This window comes from Cervus elaphus, chromosome 28 (genome assembly GCF_910594005.1).
Source record: "Cervus elaphus chromosome 28, mCerEla1.1, whole genome shotgun sequence".
Taxonomy (NCBI): domain Eukaryota; kingdom Metazoa; phylum Chordata; class Mammalia; order Artiodactyla; family Cervidae; genus Cervus; species Cervus elaphus.
Genome location: NC_057842.1, coordinates 44753436 through 44767953, shown reverse-complemented (window position 1 = coordinate 44767953; position 14518 = coordinate 44753436). Strand labels below are relative to the sequence as shown.

Below are 14518 nucleotides of genomic sequence, written 5' to 3'. Positions count from 1 at the left end.
TGCTTAAGCTTTTAGCATCCATTTCCTTTGTCAAGGCATGGGGCACCCTGCAGGATGGTTATAAATGAGGCAGGCAGCTATGGGGAGCACTGCAGAGTGGTTGCCATATGCTAAGTTCAATAAAGGATAGTTATTTTTATTGGTTATAAATGGGGTGAGCAAACTGTTGAAATAACTAGCCTGGGCATGTAACAGTTAAGGTTTTGAAAAACACATTTCTAGTTTAGCAGCAAAAGCACAAAGGTTCATATGATTGGCCTGAATGCTGTCTGGAAGACACCACTTTAAATTCAAACTCAACCCAGGAAGGGAAAAAGACAGCATCATGTAATTCTAAAACACGTGATGCCCCCCCCCCCCCCAACCCTCATGTCCTTTCTCCTTACCCCTCTCATAAGGAAAAGACAGTGCATCTGCTGTCTTTCTCTAGGACAGGCCCTGGTTGCCTCTGACATGAGTGCATGTTGGTGCCATCAAAGCCCCTGAGCTAAGTAACCAAGTCAGCCAGAAAGAAAAGGTGCTGCATGCAAATCTCAGTCCGTACACTTGTGTTTGTGAACTAACGATTTTTCTAATTTACTTTCTGTCTTGAGCCCTGCCCTTTTGGAGTCCTCCCTACCCCCACCAGAAGCTTCCGGGGGCCTCTGGCCTCCAGGCATCTGCCCACATGGGTTCTGGCTGAGCTGTCCATCATTCTGCCTGCTCTGTACCCTGCAGGCAGCGGCTCTGCCATGCCCAACCAGGGACGCGGTCGTCTCTTTGCAAGGCTGCCTGGAACAGGGAATCCGTGATCCAAATGCCCACAGGGAGCAGGCTGGGAGAGCTCACGAGTGAAGCGTGCAGTCTGCCTATCAGACACAGAAGAACATCTGCACTTCCGTGGAGAAGTGCACCAGCTCCTCTGTTTCTTTCATGAGCCATCTTTATGTTTCGTTTCTTCAGTTATGGAAAAAATCTGGGGTAAAGAGAACCATCTTCTATTGCCTGGAGCAGTGCCAGTGCCACGATGAGTGACAACTAACCCCCGGCGTCAGCGTAGGGATGACTTCTAGGGATTCTGGCAAACTAGAGCATTTATTCCTTATCTAAAGCAGGCAGCCTTGGTGCCGTAAGAGACTGAACACAGTGTGGCCAAATCTGCTAATTATTCAAGAGAAGCTCCAACCTGGACGTCTGTGTAAAATTGCCTAGATTTATAATGCTCAGTGACTGAAATTCACATGGTCAAACAAAGTCAGATGTAATGCACAGGGCTCTAGTTTGCGGTCACAGCTCCCAGCTACAGCTACAGCTTCTTGGGGGCAGGCCTGCCTCCCAGCCAGGCTGCTGGAGGGCCCACCCACACAGCAGCCTGCCCTTCCCCACCACCTTGTCCAGGGTCCTCCTGCCTCTGCCCACGCATTGTGCCTATGGCTCAAATCCTCTCCCTGCTGGGGCTTAAGATTTTAGAAACGAAAGCTTGAGGGCAATTTCAACTTTCTGCTACATCTCGTCCCTTCACTAAGATAATAAACCCAGATGGGAATGTCTGCTTGGAGACGGGGAAGGGAAAGGAGGAAATGCCAGGAGAATAAAAATGTAGATTAGTATCTCAACGATACAGTCTTGGCATACACACTTACTGACCATATTTGATCTGAGGTTATCTATAAAACAGCTTCAGAATTTCTCTATGTTGCGGACTCCTAGGAAAGAAGCACTAAGAAAATCTTTTAGAAAGGAAATCCCAGTTCAGCCAATTAATCAAAGATTCCTTTTTTTTTTTTAACAGTAAAATAGATGTATCTAACACTGCATCTTCTTAATGATATATTGATAGTATGATGTAACATTTACTTTTATTATTATATGTCCCTTGTTTTCTTGATTCTGCCATGGGCAATTTCTGATTTCAATAATACGGTTTTGGAGAAAAAACATAATACCTTTGAGGTTTTATGCATTGAGTTAATATTAATAGTAAACACAGTGCTACTTATTACTGAGCCATCATGGGTTTAAAGGACTAATGTTATTACAGGAGTCATTACTGGTGTGAAGGACTAAAGCAATATAACACTTGTGCTCCGGGAAGATGACAAATTTGGGAGCAGAAAGTTCAGACTCAAATTACCTTTGTATCACCATTTTCTTGGGTGGAGCGAGAGAGATGTGGGACTCCCTGTAATGCTGATCTGAGTGGTCAGGAATGGGGCAAGAATATTAGAAATATACCTGATGAAAATCCTCCAAATAAATGACCTTATTACCCTCCTGACCTATATAATCAGCATGGAGCAAAGAGAAATGATTGTGCTTTGGAACTCAAGTGTGTGAATTTGAGGAAAGCTACCAGAGGAATCCAATAATCCATATTATTTGCTTCCTCCCCCTGAATGTTTTACACTAGAAATTAGAGAAATTCCGGGTTACTTGCCTCCAGTAAGGTTACAAACACTTTTTAAAAGGAAAGTGTTAGGAACAGCAGAATTAAATGGTATATCTATGGTGGCAGGGAGAAACTCATGTTTGAGGACAAATATGGTGCTTATGTTATGATTTCCTAAGACTCAAACACTTGGTATTTCCTGAATTTTTCTAGAGATACTAAAGTTTTCAAATGGTGTCTATAGTAGAATATATTACACCCAAGTTGATATCTAATGATTTAATAATATTTAAATATTAAAAAATTAAGACACATAAAAGGTACAGCTTCTGTAACCACGCAAATTCTTCATGAGATGCTTGATGCAATCCTGGTTTTCAGTAAGTAAACTTTGTACTTGTGGAAACTGCATTTATTCAGCCTTGACATTAGGAAAGTAAGCAAATTATTTCAGTGCCAAAGAGATGGCTAATCTAGGCTGGAGTGAGTGAATGTGCTTTCCCAATGCCTATATTCCTGGAGAATTTTTGCAGTGACAGAATTTGGCTCATGCCAACTGTAAAGAAAGGTGGGGGAGACCATTTAGTACCTAAATATAGGGCTGAGCACCCATGCAGTTGGCAGGAGGAGGTGAGACTTCTTTGGAAGATGGCCTGGCCGGCTTTAATGTGACAAAGGCTTTCAAAGTTAAACAAATATTTATTGAACACCTACGACTGCAAAGCTCTGAGTTCTTTGGGGAATTAAGAAACAGATAAACAAGGTCCCTGTCCTCAAAGAGATGTCATTCTATCCCAGGAATCAATCATGAACCCTGAAAACTGATATAAAGCAGAAGGCAGCACCACAGGAGAGACCCAGATCGGGGATGACTGAGGAGTCAGAATAAATCAAGAAGGTTCTGGAGAGAAGGGGCTGTCCTGGGAGCCCGCAGGAAGGCTGAGGGATTCTGACCCACAAAGGGCAGGTGAAGGGCATTCTGAGTGGGGAAAACTTCAGGCAGTAGCTACTGTAGGAAACTGCAGATCCTATTTGGAAAACTTTTAGACTGAGTAAAACAGAGAGCCTTGATACTAGAGAGTGGGCAGAAGTAGCAGTCAGATCAGAGCGACAGGCGGTGGACAGGGTAAGGCCTTTGCTAGTCTGTGCCACGAATCTCCCAAGATTTGACACTCAGCTTGGTGTCTGACAGTGTTGCTGAAGAAACCTGTGGCCTCTGGAAGCCATAAGGCAAGGAGACTCTGATCCCAAAATGCTAGTTCTGCCGGACTGCTGTGCCCCGACTCTGGTGGTAGTGACCCAGGTAACTCAAAAGTGGGAGGATGGCAGGAAGGGTGATGGGGACAGAAACTAAAGGTAAATGATAACTAATCACTACCCCCTCTGTCATCGTGCCCCTCCATGCAGCTTCCAAGAAGCCCAGGAGGTGTGTTCAGGGGGTGCACCTGAAACTAATGGAGCAGGGCGGCATGTTTATACGAGGAAGGGAAAGCTGCTCCTCCACATCAAGAAGTTTAACAAAGAAATAACCAAACTAAGAATTTCTGATCCTGCTGGGCAATAAGAGATCATCCTCAAAAGCAGTTATATATTTAAAATTTCACGGCATTCATGTGATAGGGTTAATAGTCTCTGGATGAACTTTTCCACTTTTTCCTGTCTTCCTTTATTTTTGCTGCTTGAAATGGGTTGTTTTTTTTTTTTTTTGGCCACACCATGTGGCCTGTGGTATCTTAGCTCCCAGACTAGCGATTGAATGTAGGTCCTTGCAGTGAAAGCACTGAGTTCTAACCACTGGACAACCAGGGAATTCCCTTGAATTTCAGTTGGTTTCTATCTAGTAAAAGCTTTTTATAACCAACCAGAAACACTTGTAGTAATCAAAGACTCTAAAATAAAAAATATAGTGCTGCTATGTTGTAAGCATTCAGGGGATCCTGGATAAAACACAGTAAAAACCCATTTTTAAAAAATATAAAATCCCCATTATATTAAAATAGAATTTTAGATATTCTGCAGAATTGGCAACTGGCTCCCATTTCCTGTCTAGCCCCTACTTGAGAACAAGGCAGGGATAAGGGTCATGAAAGTGAAAGTCACGCAGTTATGTCTGACTCTTTGCGACTCCATGACTATCATCTACCAGGCTCCTCTGTCCACAGAATTCTCCAGGCAAGAATACTGGAGTGGCTAGCCATTCCCTTCTCCAGGGGATTTTCCTGAGCCAGGGATCAAACCTGGGTCTCCTGCATTGCAGGTGGATTCTTTACAGTCTGAGCCACCAAGGAAGCCCCAAGGGTCAGAGGTGGGGGTTAAAGTTCTATGCTATGGTGGGGAAGGGGACCTTGGAATGGAGGTCAAGGTCATGAAGGTGAAGGAAAGTCATGGGAAGTTGTTTTAGAAAGAAGGGTGAAGAGTGAGTCTCTAGTGGTCAGTATTCTCCTAGCTGAATTTTTGAATCTGGACAACAAACTGGTACACCTCTGGGATCACTGATCTTGTCCTGCTTCCTCTGGACTCAGAATTATCCCTACGAATATTTAAGCTGGAGCCGATCACCAGCAGGTGGCACCAAATCACAGCTGAGTCGGGCATGAATTTAGGGAGGGCAGCGAGGCTCCCCAAATTCCTCACCAGCTCGGTCTATACGAGTCATTTGTTCGTTAATCTTAAAAAACAAATTGTGACCTCACATTTCACATGACTGAATTTTTTGGATCTCACTTATCCAATTGCTAATAATTGAGGAAAGTATTCTCTTTGTAAACTAAATACCAAAGGAGAATAAATTAGACATTGTGCTAATTGCTTTATAGACATTAGCTAGTTTAATTCCTTCAACAAACTATGAGGAATAATATGAAACTGTTTTTAGAGGCAAAAAATTCTCAACTATTCACATTTTCACTTAGTTGAATCTAATATTTACTAACTATTCCTTTGGTGCTGAGCTCTATGTATACTTCATAGCTTGAGCTTATTAATTGTATGATTCAAAATTTCATTATGTATATTTTATGTCTGCTTGATGTATCAATATCTGAAAGATGTGGCTAAAATCTTTTTAACTAGAATTTGATGTATTCATTTCTTCCTGCTACTTATTTTCAGTTGTTCCTTTGTATATTTTGAGGCTGTATTGTTAGGTGCATACATGTTTTTGACGGTTGTATCTTCTTGCTCTATAGTTCCTTTTAGCAGCATATAATGACCTTCTTTGTCCATCATGTATTTTTTGCCTTATATCCTATATTGTCAGATACTAATATTCTTTCTCTTTTTTTTCCTTTTGGTTCATATTTTTCCCATCTTTTATTTTCAATCTTTCTGTGTCTTTTAAGTTTCTCTTTTAGATAGCTTATTGGATAGTGCTTTTTAACTGAATCTGAGATTCTATTTTTTTAGTTGGTGAATTTAATTAATTTATTGTGATTCATTCTAAGATAAGTACTAATGTCTTCCATTCTGTATTTTTCACTTTTTACACATTTTATACTTCTTTTCCCTTTTTGCTTTCTTTTTTAAGAATTGAGGTACAAATACATGTAAGATTAGTTTCAGGTACAACATGATGATTAGATATTTGTATATACTGAGGGATGATTACCACAATAAATCTAGTTAACATCCATTAGCACATATAGTTACAAATTTTTTTTAGAATTTACTCTCTTGGCAACTTTCAAACATGCAACACAGTATTATTAACTATAGGTCACCATGCTATACATTACCTTCCCATGACTTACTTTATAACTGTAAGTTTGTGTCTTTTGACCACCTTCATTCATTCCCTTCCTCCCTCCATCCCAAATCCTGCTGTTGGCAACCACCAATCTGTTCTCTGAATCTATGAGTTCAGTTTTTTTCAGATTACATATATTAAGTGGGCTCATGGAGTATTTATTTTTCTCTCCTGCTTTCTACTGGGTATGTGTGTGCTAAGTTCTTCAGTTGTGTCTGACTCTTTGATACCCCATGGACTGTAGCCCACTAGGCTCCTCTGTCCATTGAATTCTCCAGGCAAGAATACTGGAGTGGGCTGCCATTTCCTTCAGGGGATCTTCCTGACCCAGGGATCAAACCCGCATCTCTTAGGTCTCCTGCATTAGCAGGTAGGTTCTTTACCCCTAGACCCACCTGGTAAGCCCCCTCTTCTATTCCGTACGGTTCTTTTTGTTTGTTTGGCTTAAATGTTGAGCATTCCAGTTTGGCTGGAATCTGTCTTACTTCAAAGTTCATGTTTTGTCTTTTGTACCACACCAAGAATTAGATGTCAATGGAACCTTCGAAATTTGTTATCTACTCACTGGATCTAAAACTGGTGTATGTGTGTGAAAATTACTTGGCAATTTATGAGAAACACTGATCCTGGACCTCCTCTTTAGATTCGGCTCAGTAGGTCTGGGTAAAGTCCTGATTCTACAGCAAGTCCCAGATTTTGATGCAGGTTCACAGACCACAACGTAGGAAAACTGTTCCCATCCAACCCCACAGCTTTCCAGACTGTAAGCTTTACACCTGTCTTGACCCTTTAAATATTGCTTTTTAAAGATACACCCTTGGGTGGGCTCTATCCCCTCTCTACTAGATCTTTTCTCCCCTTATATTGTCCTCTGTGTTAGAAGAATTCTCTAGACCTACTTTAGATGTTCTAATTAGAGTTTCCAATCCATTGCTCCTTTAGTATTATTCCATTTTACTTGCTTGTTCCATCATTATAAAAACATATTCAACATTTTTTGGGAGTACCCTGGCAGCCCACTGGTAAAGACTTGGCACTTTCACTGTCATGGGCCCAGGTTCCATCCCTGGTCAGGGAACTAAGATCCTGCAAGCCGCGTGGCATGGCCAATAAAATAAAACAATTTAAAAAACAGTATTTCCTTTAACAGCATTTACTAACTATCAACCTCTGTAATAGGTGCAGAGACACTTTCAGGCACTCAAGCAGTCACTTCACTAGCAAGCATGACTATATCCATTTCTACCAGGAAGCAAGATAAAGCTTGGAGAATTTGCCTAATATCACATTCAATGGAAAAGCTAGTATTTGAACCCAGATCTGTCTATTCTATTTGTCATAGCCCACTTGCCTTCAAAGAGACTCTGGTTCACAGAAGCCCACAGTACAGTGGGGAAAGACACAAATAGTCTCCCTTCCCGGTCTTGCCTGTATCCACGATAGCGCTTTGCACATAATAACACTTAATATACATCAGTGAAAAGAAAACATGAATTTATCCTTGCTTTCTTACTTTTTTTTTTTTCCTTCTATTTATGGTCAGGGGAATCACAATCTGGTAAAACAAGAAATAAAGAGGACTATCTGGGACATCCTTGATGGTTCAGTGGTTAAGACTCCAGCACTTCCAATACAAGTGGGACTGGTTCAATCCCTGGTTGGAAAACTAAGATCCCACATGCTGCATGGGACAGTCAAAAAAAAAAAAAAAGAGAGAGAGAGAACTGTTTGGAAAAACACAAACTCAGAGACAAAACAGAAAGAACAGTCTGTGTCATATATAGACTTTCTTCCTCTGAACAGCTACTATAATAGGTCATCAAAGTCCCATTATGTGAAAATATCCATTATAATAAGCTAGGGCTATTTTATTTTGAACTCTTTGTTTTTCTAATTAATTCACTGAAAGTCTTTAAGAGATACAAAAAAGTAATATCAGTACTATTTTCTCCTTTCGGGACTCAGTTTTATAATACTGATGCTGAACACAATAGAGTAAGCAACTATATGTAATTGTAGAAATTACTGCTGGGAATTTGCATATGAAACATACACCTCTTACTGCCTCTAGTTGGCATTAACTCTATTATAAATAGTACAGCTAACACACTGCAAACAGAAAGTCCTTTTTGATGGGCAAAAATGGAAGACTGCTAAGAATGGAAGAAGTGTCAGCACACGATGTTTAAGTTGGTAAGCCTTCATTAGAACTAGTCAAGAGGGAAAGTGGTTTATTAACTAATCATAGACTTGCTTAAGAAGCCAATCATATAGAAAAACTATGGTAAAGCTTTCTAAAAGCAGATATTTATGCCACTATTTAGGTAAGCAAGTAATATATCCAGTCTATAAACATAGTTGAATAGTGTTAATGGGCACTTTCAAGAAAACTAAGCTTTTCCTTTTGGATTAATCGCTTGCTGTGTATATGCAGTGAGGCAAAGGAAGTAAGAGGACTGAGATATAACACTGGAGAGTACAGTTTATATTTATACCACTCTTGAAGATAAAGCTTACATGAGGTCATTGTGCTGAAATTATCTACTAGAATGTGAAAATTTTTAAACTATCTGAAAAACTTTAACCATTGAGAAAGAACAAAAAGATGCCATTCATTGTGATTGCATGACCATAAAAATTGTAATTAATAGGACAGTATTTTTGCTGGTGTTTTACATTGCTTGAGGGCAAAATAATCAATCACTGTTACCATGCAGGCTGTTTCAATCATTACAAGGTATAGGTACAAAGACTAGTGATGACTTTTGTAAATGACATTTGCAGCCATCGTTATATTTTTATGGGCTGTAATAATTTGGTTTTCAAAAGTTTCAGGTTAATTTGTTTTGTTTTGTTACAGGTGTAAAGCAATTATGACACAGAAATTCAATGTTGAACTACTCATCCAGATGACAGGAGAGGTGAGGGGGCTAGGGACAAAATTTTCTTCCTACATATTTGTTTTTAGCGATTATATCTGACTGAGTGCATTGGTACCATAGTGATAGCTTAGCAACAGCTAGATACAAATTAAAGCAATGTGTCATGCCAGCTTCTGATCATAAAAAGTTGGTACGTAGGACAGGGAAGAAAAATACAGATGTTTAGATATTTAATGGTTTAATCAAAAAGAGACTTGCTCTATTACCTGTCCTTGTTCATCTCTTCATCTTCTATCTCTGAATCTCTCTATAAAGAGATAAGGATCTAAAATAGAATCCCAAACAAACCTCTGTGTTTCAACTGATGCAATAAAACAAAAGTCAAACCTTTCCTAAATATGAAATAAAACACAATTTAATCTTTCTTAAATAGGATCTAATGATCACAGTGTGTGCATGGGAAAAAAATTAATCGCTCAGTCATGTCTGACTCTTTGCAACCCCCATAGACTGTAATACACAAGGCTCCTCTGTCCATGGAATTCTCCAAGCTGTCTTCCCAACCCAGGGGTCGAACCTGGGTCTCCTGCATTGCAGGCAGATTCTTTCCCATCTGAGCCACAAGTGCTTTGCAAAGATGTTTCCAAAGGGTTTTTTTTCATACTAATGGACATGTGATTTCCATTGTTGGCTATTAGAAGAACAAAGTTACACAAAATACAAATACCTTTGGACCAGCCGACTTAAGATGACATGATGGATACTGTCATTTTTAAAGTCAACATATCATATGATGTCTTTCGTTATCTTTATTATAATTTATATGTAAAACAGAGAAAGTAAAATAATTTGAAAGGAAGAACATAACCTTTGGAAAGCCAGGAGTAAATAAAGTCACCTTGATTTTCAGGACTGCTAATTTTATTTCAAATACCCTGAAATGGTAAAATATAGGTTAAAACATATAGTTGTTTGCCAGCCCCGGACAGAGATGGCAAACAGACTTCAAGTTGATACAGAAACAGGGCCTGACTGGAGAGCTATGTTGAGGAGAATTCTGAGATTCTGTAGGAAAAGGGCTGTGAATGAAGAGTGATGTCTGTTAGACCTGAGAGGGAGACTAGAGGGCAAAAGACTTGTTAAGGGGCATGTGTGGGGGGGTGGGGGTGGGAAGGAAGAAGGGTTAGCCCACAGCACATGAATAAAGGCTTTAAATTTATCTTAAGTCTTATTTTTTATATTATAATGAGTGTAAATCTTACATGTAATTCTATTTTATATATATATATATATATATATATGGTATGCTATGAAAGTTTAAAAACTCATTTGTAGTTAAATTACCTAATGTTAGCTTTGTGGGGGAAAAATATGTTCCTGGACAATGTGTGTGTTCATTCTGTGGCTTCCACAGCATGTGGCAGGCTGCTGAGTATCCCTGGGAGTCTTTGCACTCCATTTAGGGATGCCCACACCTGGAAGGTTGATAGAAATGAAACAGTTTAAATTTGTGCATGATAATGGAAGACTCAGAGAAGTAAATTAACCTGCTTGTCAATGGCAGAGCTGGGATTTGAAGACTCTAAAGCCCAATTTCTTAACAAAGACTCGTTTATATTCTTCTAAAGACAAGTACCAGGATTCCCTGGGATTCAGGGTTTGGTGTTAAATTACTAATCTGAAAAAGAATTTTGGGGTCTACAGGAGACCATATGGTAACTAGTAAGTTGGCAATTTCAGTACTGCTGGTTAAAGAAAAGCATGGTTTCCATTTGGGGTGATGGAAATTTATAGAAATAGTGGTGATGAATGCAAAACAGTATGAATGTAATTCAGGTCACTAAATTGAAAACTTTAAATTATTGAAATGGCCCATATCATGATACATACATATAGATAGATAGATAAAACGACAATAAAAAAGAAAATCATGATTCATGGATTAGAAGATTAATATAATTAAATGGCAATTATCTGAAAATTCTTAAAGAGATGGGAATACCAGACCACCTGACCTGCCTCTTGAGAAACCTGTATGCAGGTCAGGAAGCAACAGTTAGAACTGGACATGGAACAACAGACTGGTTCCAAATAGGACAAGGAGTACGCCAAGGCTTTGTCACCCTGCTTATTTAACTTATATGCAGAGTACATCACGAGAAATGCTGGGCTGGGTGAAGCACAAGCTGGAATCAAGATTGCTGGGAGAAATATCAATAACCTCAGATATGCAGATGACACCACCCTTATGGCAGAAAGCAAAGAAAACTAAAGAGTCTCCTGATGAAAGTGAAAGAGGGGAGTGAAAAAGTTGGCTTAAAGCTCAACATTCAGAAAACTAAGATCATGGCATCCGGTCCCATCACTTAATGGCAAATAGATGGGGAAACAGTGGAAAAAGACAGACTTTATTTTCCTGGGCTCCAAAATCACTGTAGATGGTGACTGCAGCCATGATATTAAAAGACACTTACTCCTTGGAAGAAAAGTTATGACCAACCTAGACGGAATATTAAAAAGCAGAGACAGTTTGCCAACAAAGGTCCATCTAGTCAAGGCTATGGTTTTTCCAGTGGTCATGTATGGATGTGAGAGTTGGATTATAAAGAAAGCTGAGCCCCAAAGAATTGATGCTTTTGAGCTGTGGTGTTGGAGAAGACTCTTGAGAGTCCCTCGGACTGCAAGGAGATCCAACCAGTCCATCCTAAAGGAGATCAGTCCTGGGTGTTCATTGGAAGGACTGATGGTGAAGCTGAAACTCCAGTACTTTGGCCACCTGATGCAAAGAACTGACTCATTTGAAAAGACCCTGATGCTGGGAAAGATTGAAGGCGTGAGGAGAAGGGGATGGCAGAGGATGAGATGGTTGGATGGCATCACCGACTCAATGGGGATGAGTTTGAGCAAACTCCGGGAGTTGGTGATGGACAGGAAGGCCTGGTGTGCTGCAGTCCATGGGGTCACAAAGAGTCAGACACGACTGAGTGAACTGAACTGATCTGAAATTAGATCTACATACTCAATGCAATCCCTATCAAAATCCCAGCAGACTCTTTTGTAGAAAATGACAAGTTGATCATAAAATTTTTACAGAAATGCAAAGGACCCAGAGTGGCCAAAACAATTCTGAAAAAGAAGAACTAAAAGTATAAATGGGGAAATCTGAATAAGATTGATGGATTGTATCAATGTCAACACTCTGGTTGTGATGTTATCCTATAGTTTTATAAGATGCTACCATCAGGAAAAACAGTAAAGGGTGCACAGAATCTCTCTGTATTATTTCCTACGACTATTTGTGAATGGGGTGACAGAGGATGAGATGGTTGGATGGCATCACTGACTCAATGGACATGAGTTTGAGCAAACTCCGGGAGATAGTGAAGGACAGAGAAGCCTGGCGTGCTGCAGTTCATGGGGTCACAAAGAGTTAAACATGACTCAGTGACTGAACAACTTGTGAATCTACAATTATCTTAAAATTAACAATTTATTTAAAATTAAGCTGCAGGACTTCTACTTCCCAATTTAAAAATTTAATATAAAGCTACAGTAATCAAGGAGTGTGGTATTGGCATAAGGATGGACACAGGGATCAATGGAATAGAACTGACAGTCCAGCAGCAAGCCCTTAGATTTAGGGTCAACTGATTTTCTGCAAAGTTGTCAAAGCAACTCAAAGGAGGAAAGAATTATCTTTTCAACAAATGGTTCTAGAACAGCTGGATATCCACATACAAAACTAATTAATTTAGTCCAGTGGTTTTCGATGGGGATGATTTTGGCTTCCCAAAGGCAGGGAGCATTTGGCAATTTCTGGAGGTGATTCTGGTTGTCACAGGTTTTCGATGGGGAAGATTTTGGCTTCCCAAAGGCAGGGAACATTTGGCAATTTCTGGAGATGATTCTGGTTGTCACCACTGGGGCAGGAGCTGCTGGCCTTTAGTGGGGAGAGGCCAGAGATGCTGCACAATCTCCACTGATGCACAGGCAACCCTCACAGCAAAGAATGACCCAGACCAATGTGTCAACGGTGCTGAGGATGAAATACCCCCATTTAAACCTTTACCTCATACTATATACAAAAACCAACTAAAAATGGATTATAGACTTAAATGTAGGAGCTAAAACTACAAAGCTCTAAGAAAAGAACATTGGAGAAAATCTTCGTGACTTTGGGTCACGCAAAGATCACTTAGATATGACATGAAAGGTATGAACTAGAGATGAAAAAAACTGATAAAGTGGATTTCATTAAAATTATAGACATTGCACTTCAAAAGGAATCATTATGAAAATGAATTTAAGCCATAGATTGAGAGCAAGTACTTGCACATTATATATCAGATAAAGGACTTGTATTCAGAATACATAAAAAATGCTTATGACAATTATAAGATAAAGAACCCGATTAACAAACAGGCAAAAGATCTGAACAGACATTTCACCAAAGAAGATATATAAATGACTAACAAGCTCGTGAGGAGAAGCTTAAGCATCATTAATCACTAGGAAAATGCAAGCAAAAATCACAACGAGATAATAGTCTCATTCCTACTAGAATAGCTATAATAATAAAGAAGGGAACACCAAGAGTTGGCAAGGATGTGAAGAAATCAGAACCCACATGTGTTGGAAAGGTAAAATGATACCTTTTGGAAAACAGTCTGGCAATTTCTAAAAAGTTAAACATAAATTTATCATAGATTTTACTCCTGAGGATCTACTCAAGAGCAATGGAAACTTTTCTCTACAGGATGACTTGTACACAAGGATTCACAACAGTACTATTCGTAACAGGTGAAGAGTAGAAATAACCCAAATGCCAATCAACTGGTAAATGGATAAAGGAATATGATGTATCTGTACAGTGGAATATTATTCATCAATACATGAATGAAATAATGATTAATTCCACACATAGATAAGCCTCAAAAACATTATGCTAAGTGACAGAAACCAGATGCAAAAGACTAAGTATTGTAAAACTCCATTTACATCAAATGTCCAAAGAAGGCAGACCTATAGAGACAGAGAGTAGATGAGTGGCTGCCTAAGACTGAGGATGGGAGTAAGGGTGGACTACAAATGGGCACAAGGGATCTTTAAAAACTGAACTGTGGTGATGCTTACAAAACTCTGCAAATTTATGGAAAAATCACTGAATTGTATACTTACACTAGATGGATTTCATGATATGTAAATTTTACTTCAATAAGTTGCTTTTAAAAATTCAGTTAAAGCAATTTTAAATCTTCAAAAAAGGATAAAAAGAAAGAGAAGTACAAAGCTGCATAAATAGGCAGCAATTAGGAAGTTCACAATTGATCATATTCCATGTACACAAGTTAAGTAACTGCAACTCACAATATAAGGCAGGAGGCAGGCAGACGACTTCACTGAAATGTGGGAAGTGAGGAGTGATGCAAATAGTAAAGTTATGAAGACTAACTTAAGAAAAGAAAGGTTTGCAGGTATAGCTTAATTCTTTGAGAATGATAACTGTTTTCTCATCCATCTGAA

General features: G+C 39.3%; 1 protein-coding gene across 1 annotated transcript in view; it reads right to left on the bottom strand.

Moving 5' to 3' along the window:
• Window positions 1-473: 473 nt before the first annotated feature.
• The window catches only part of PDSS2 (decaprenyl diphosphate synthase subunit 2), a 273201-nt gene continuing 259156 nt past the window's right edge, over window positions 474-14518 (bottom strand). The window contains exon 9 of the mRNA XM_043889768.1: window positions 474-1685. Coding sequence (XP_043745703.1) covers window positions 1671-1685 — 15 coding nt within the window. The 3' untranslated portion in view covers window positions 474-1670. The remainder of the gene's footprint in view (window positions 1686-14518) is intronic.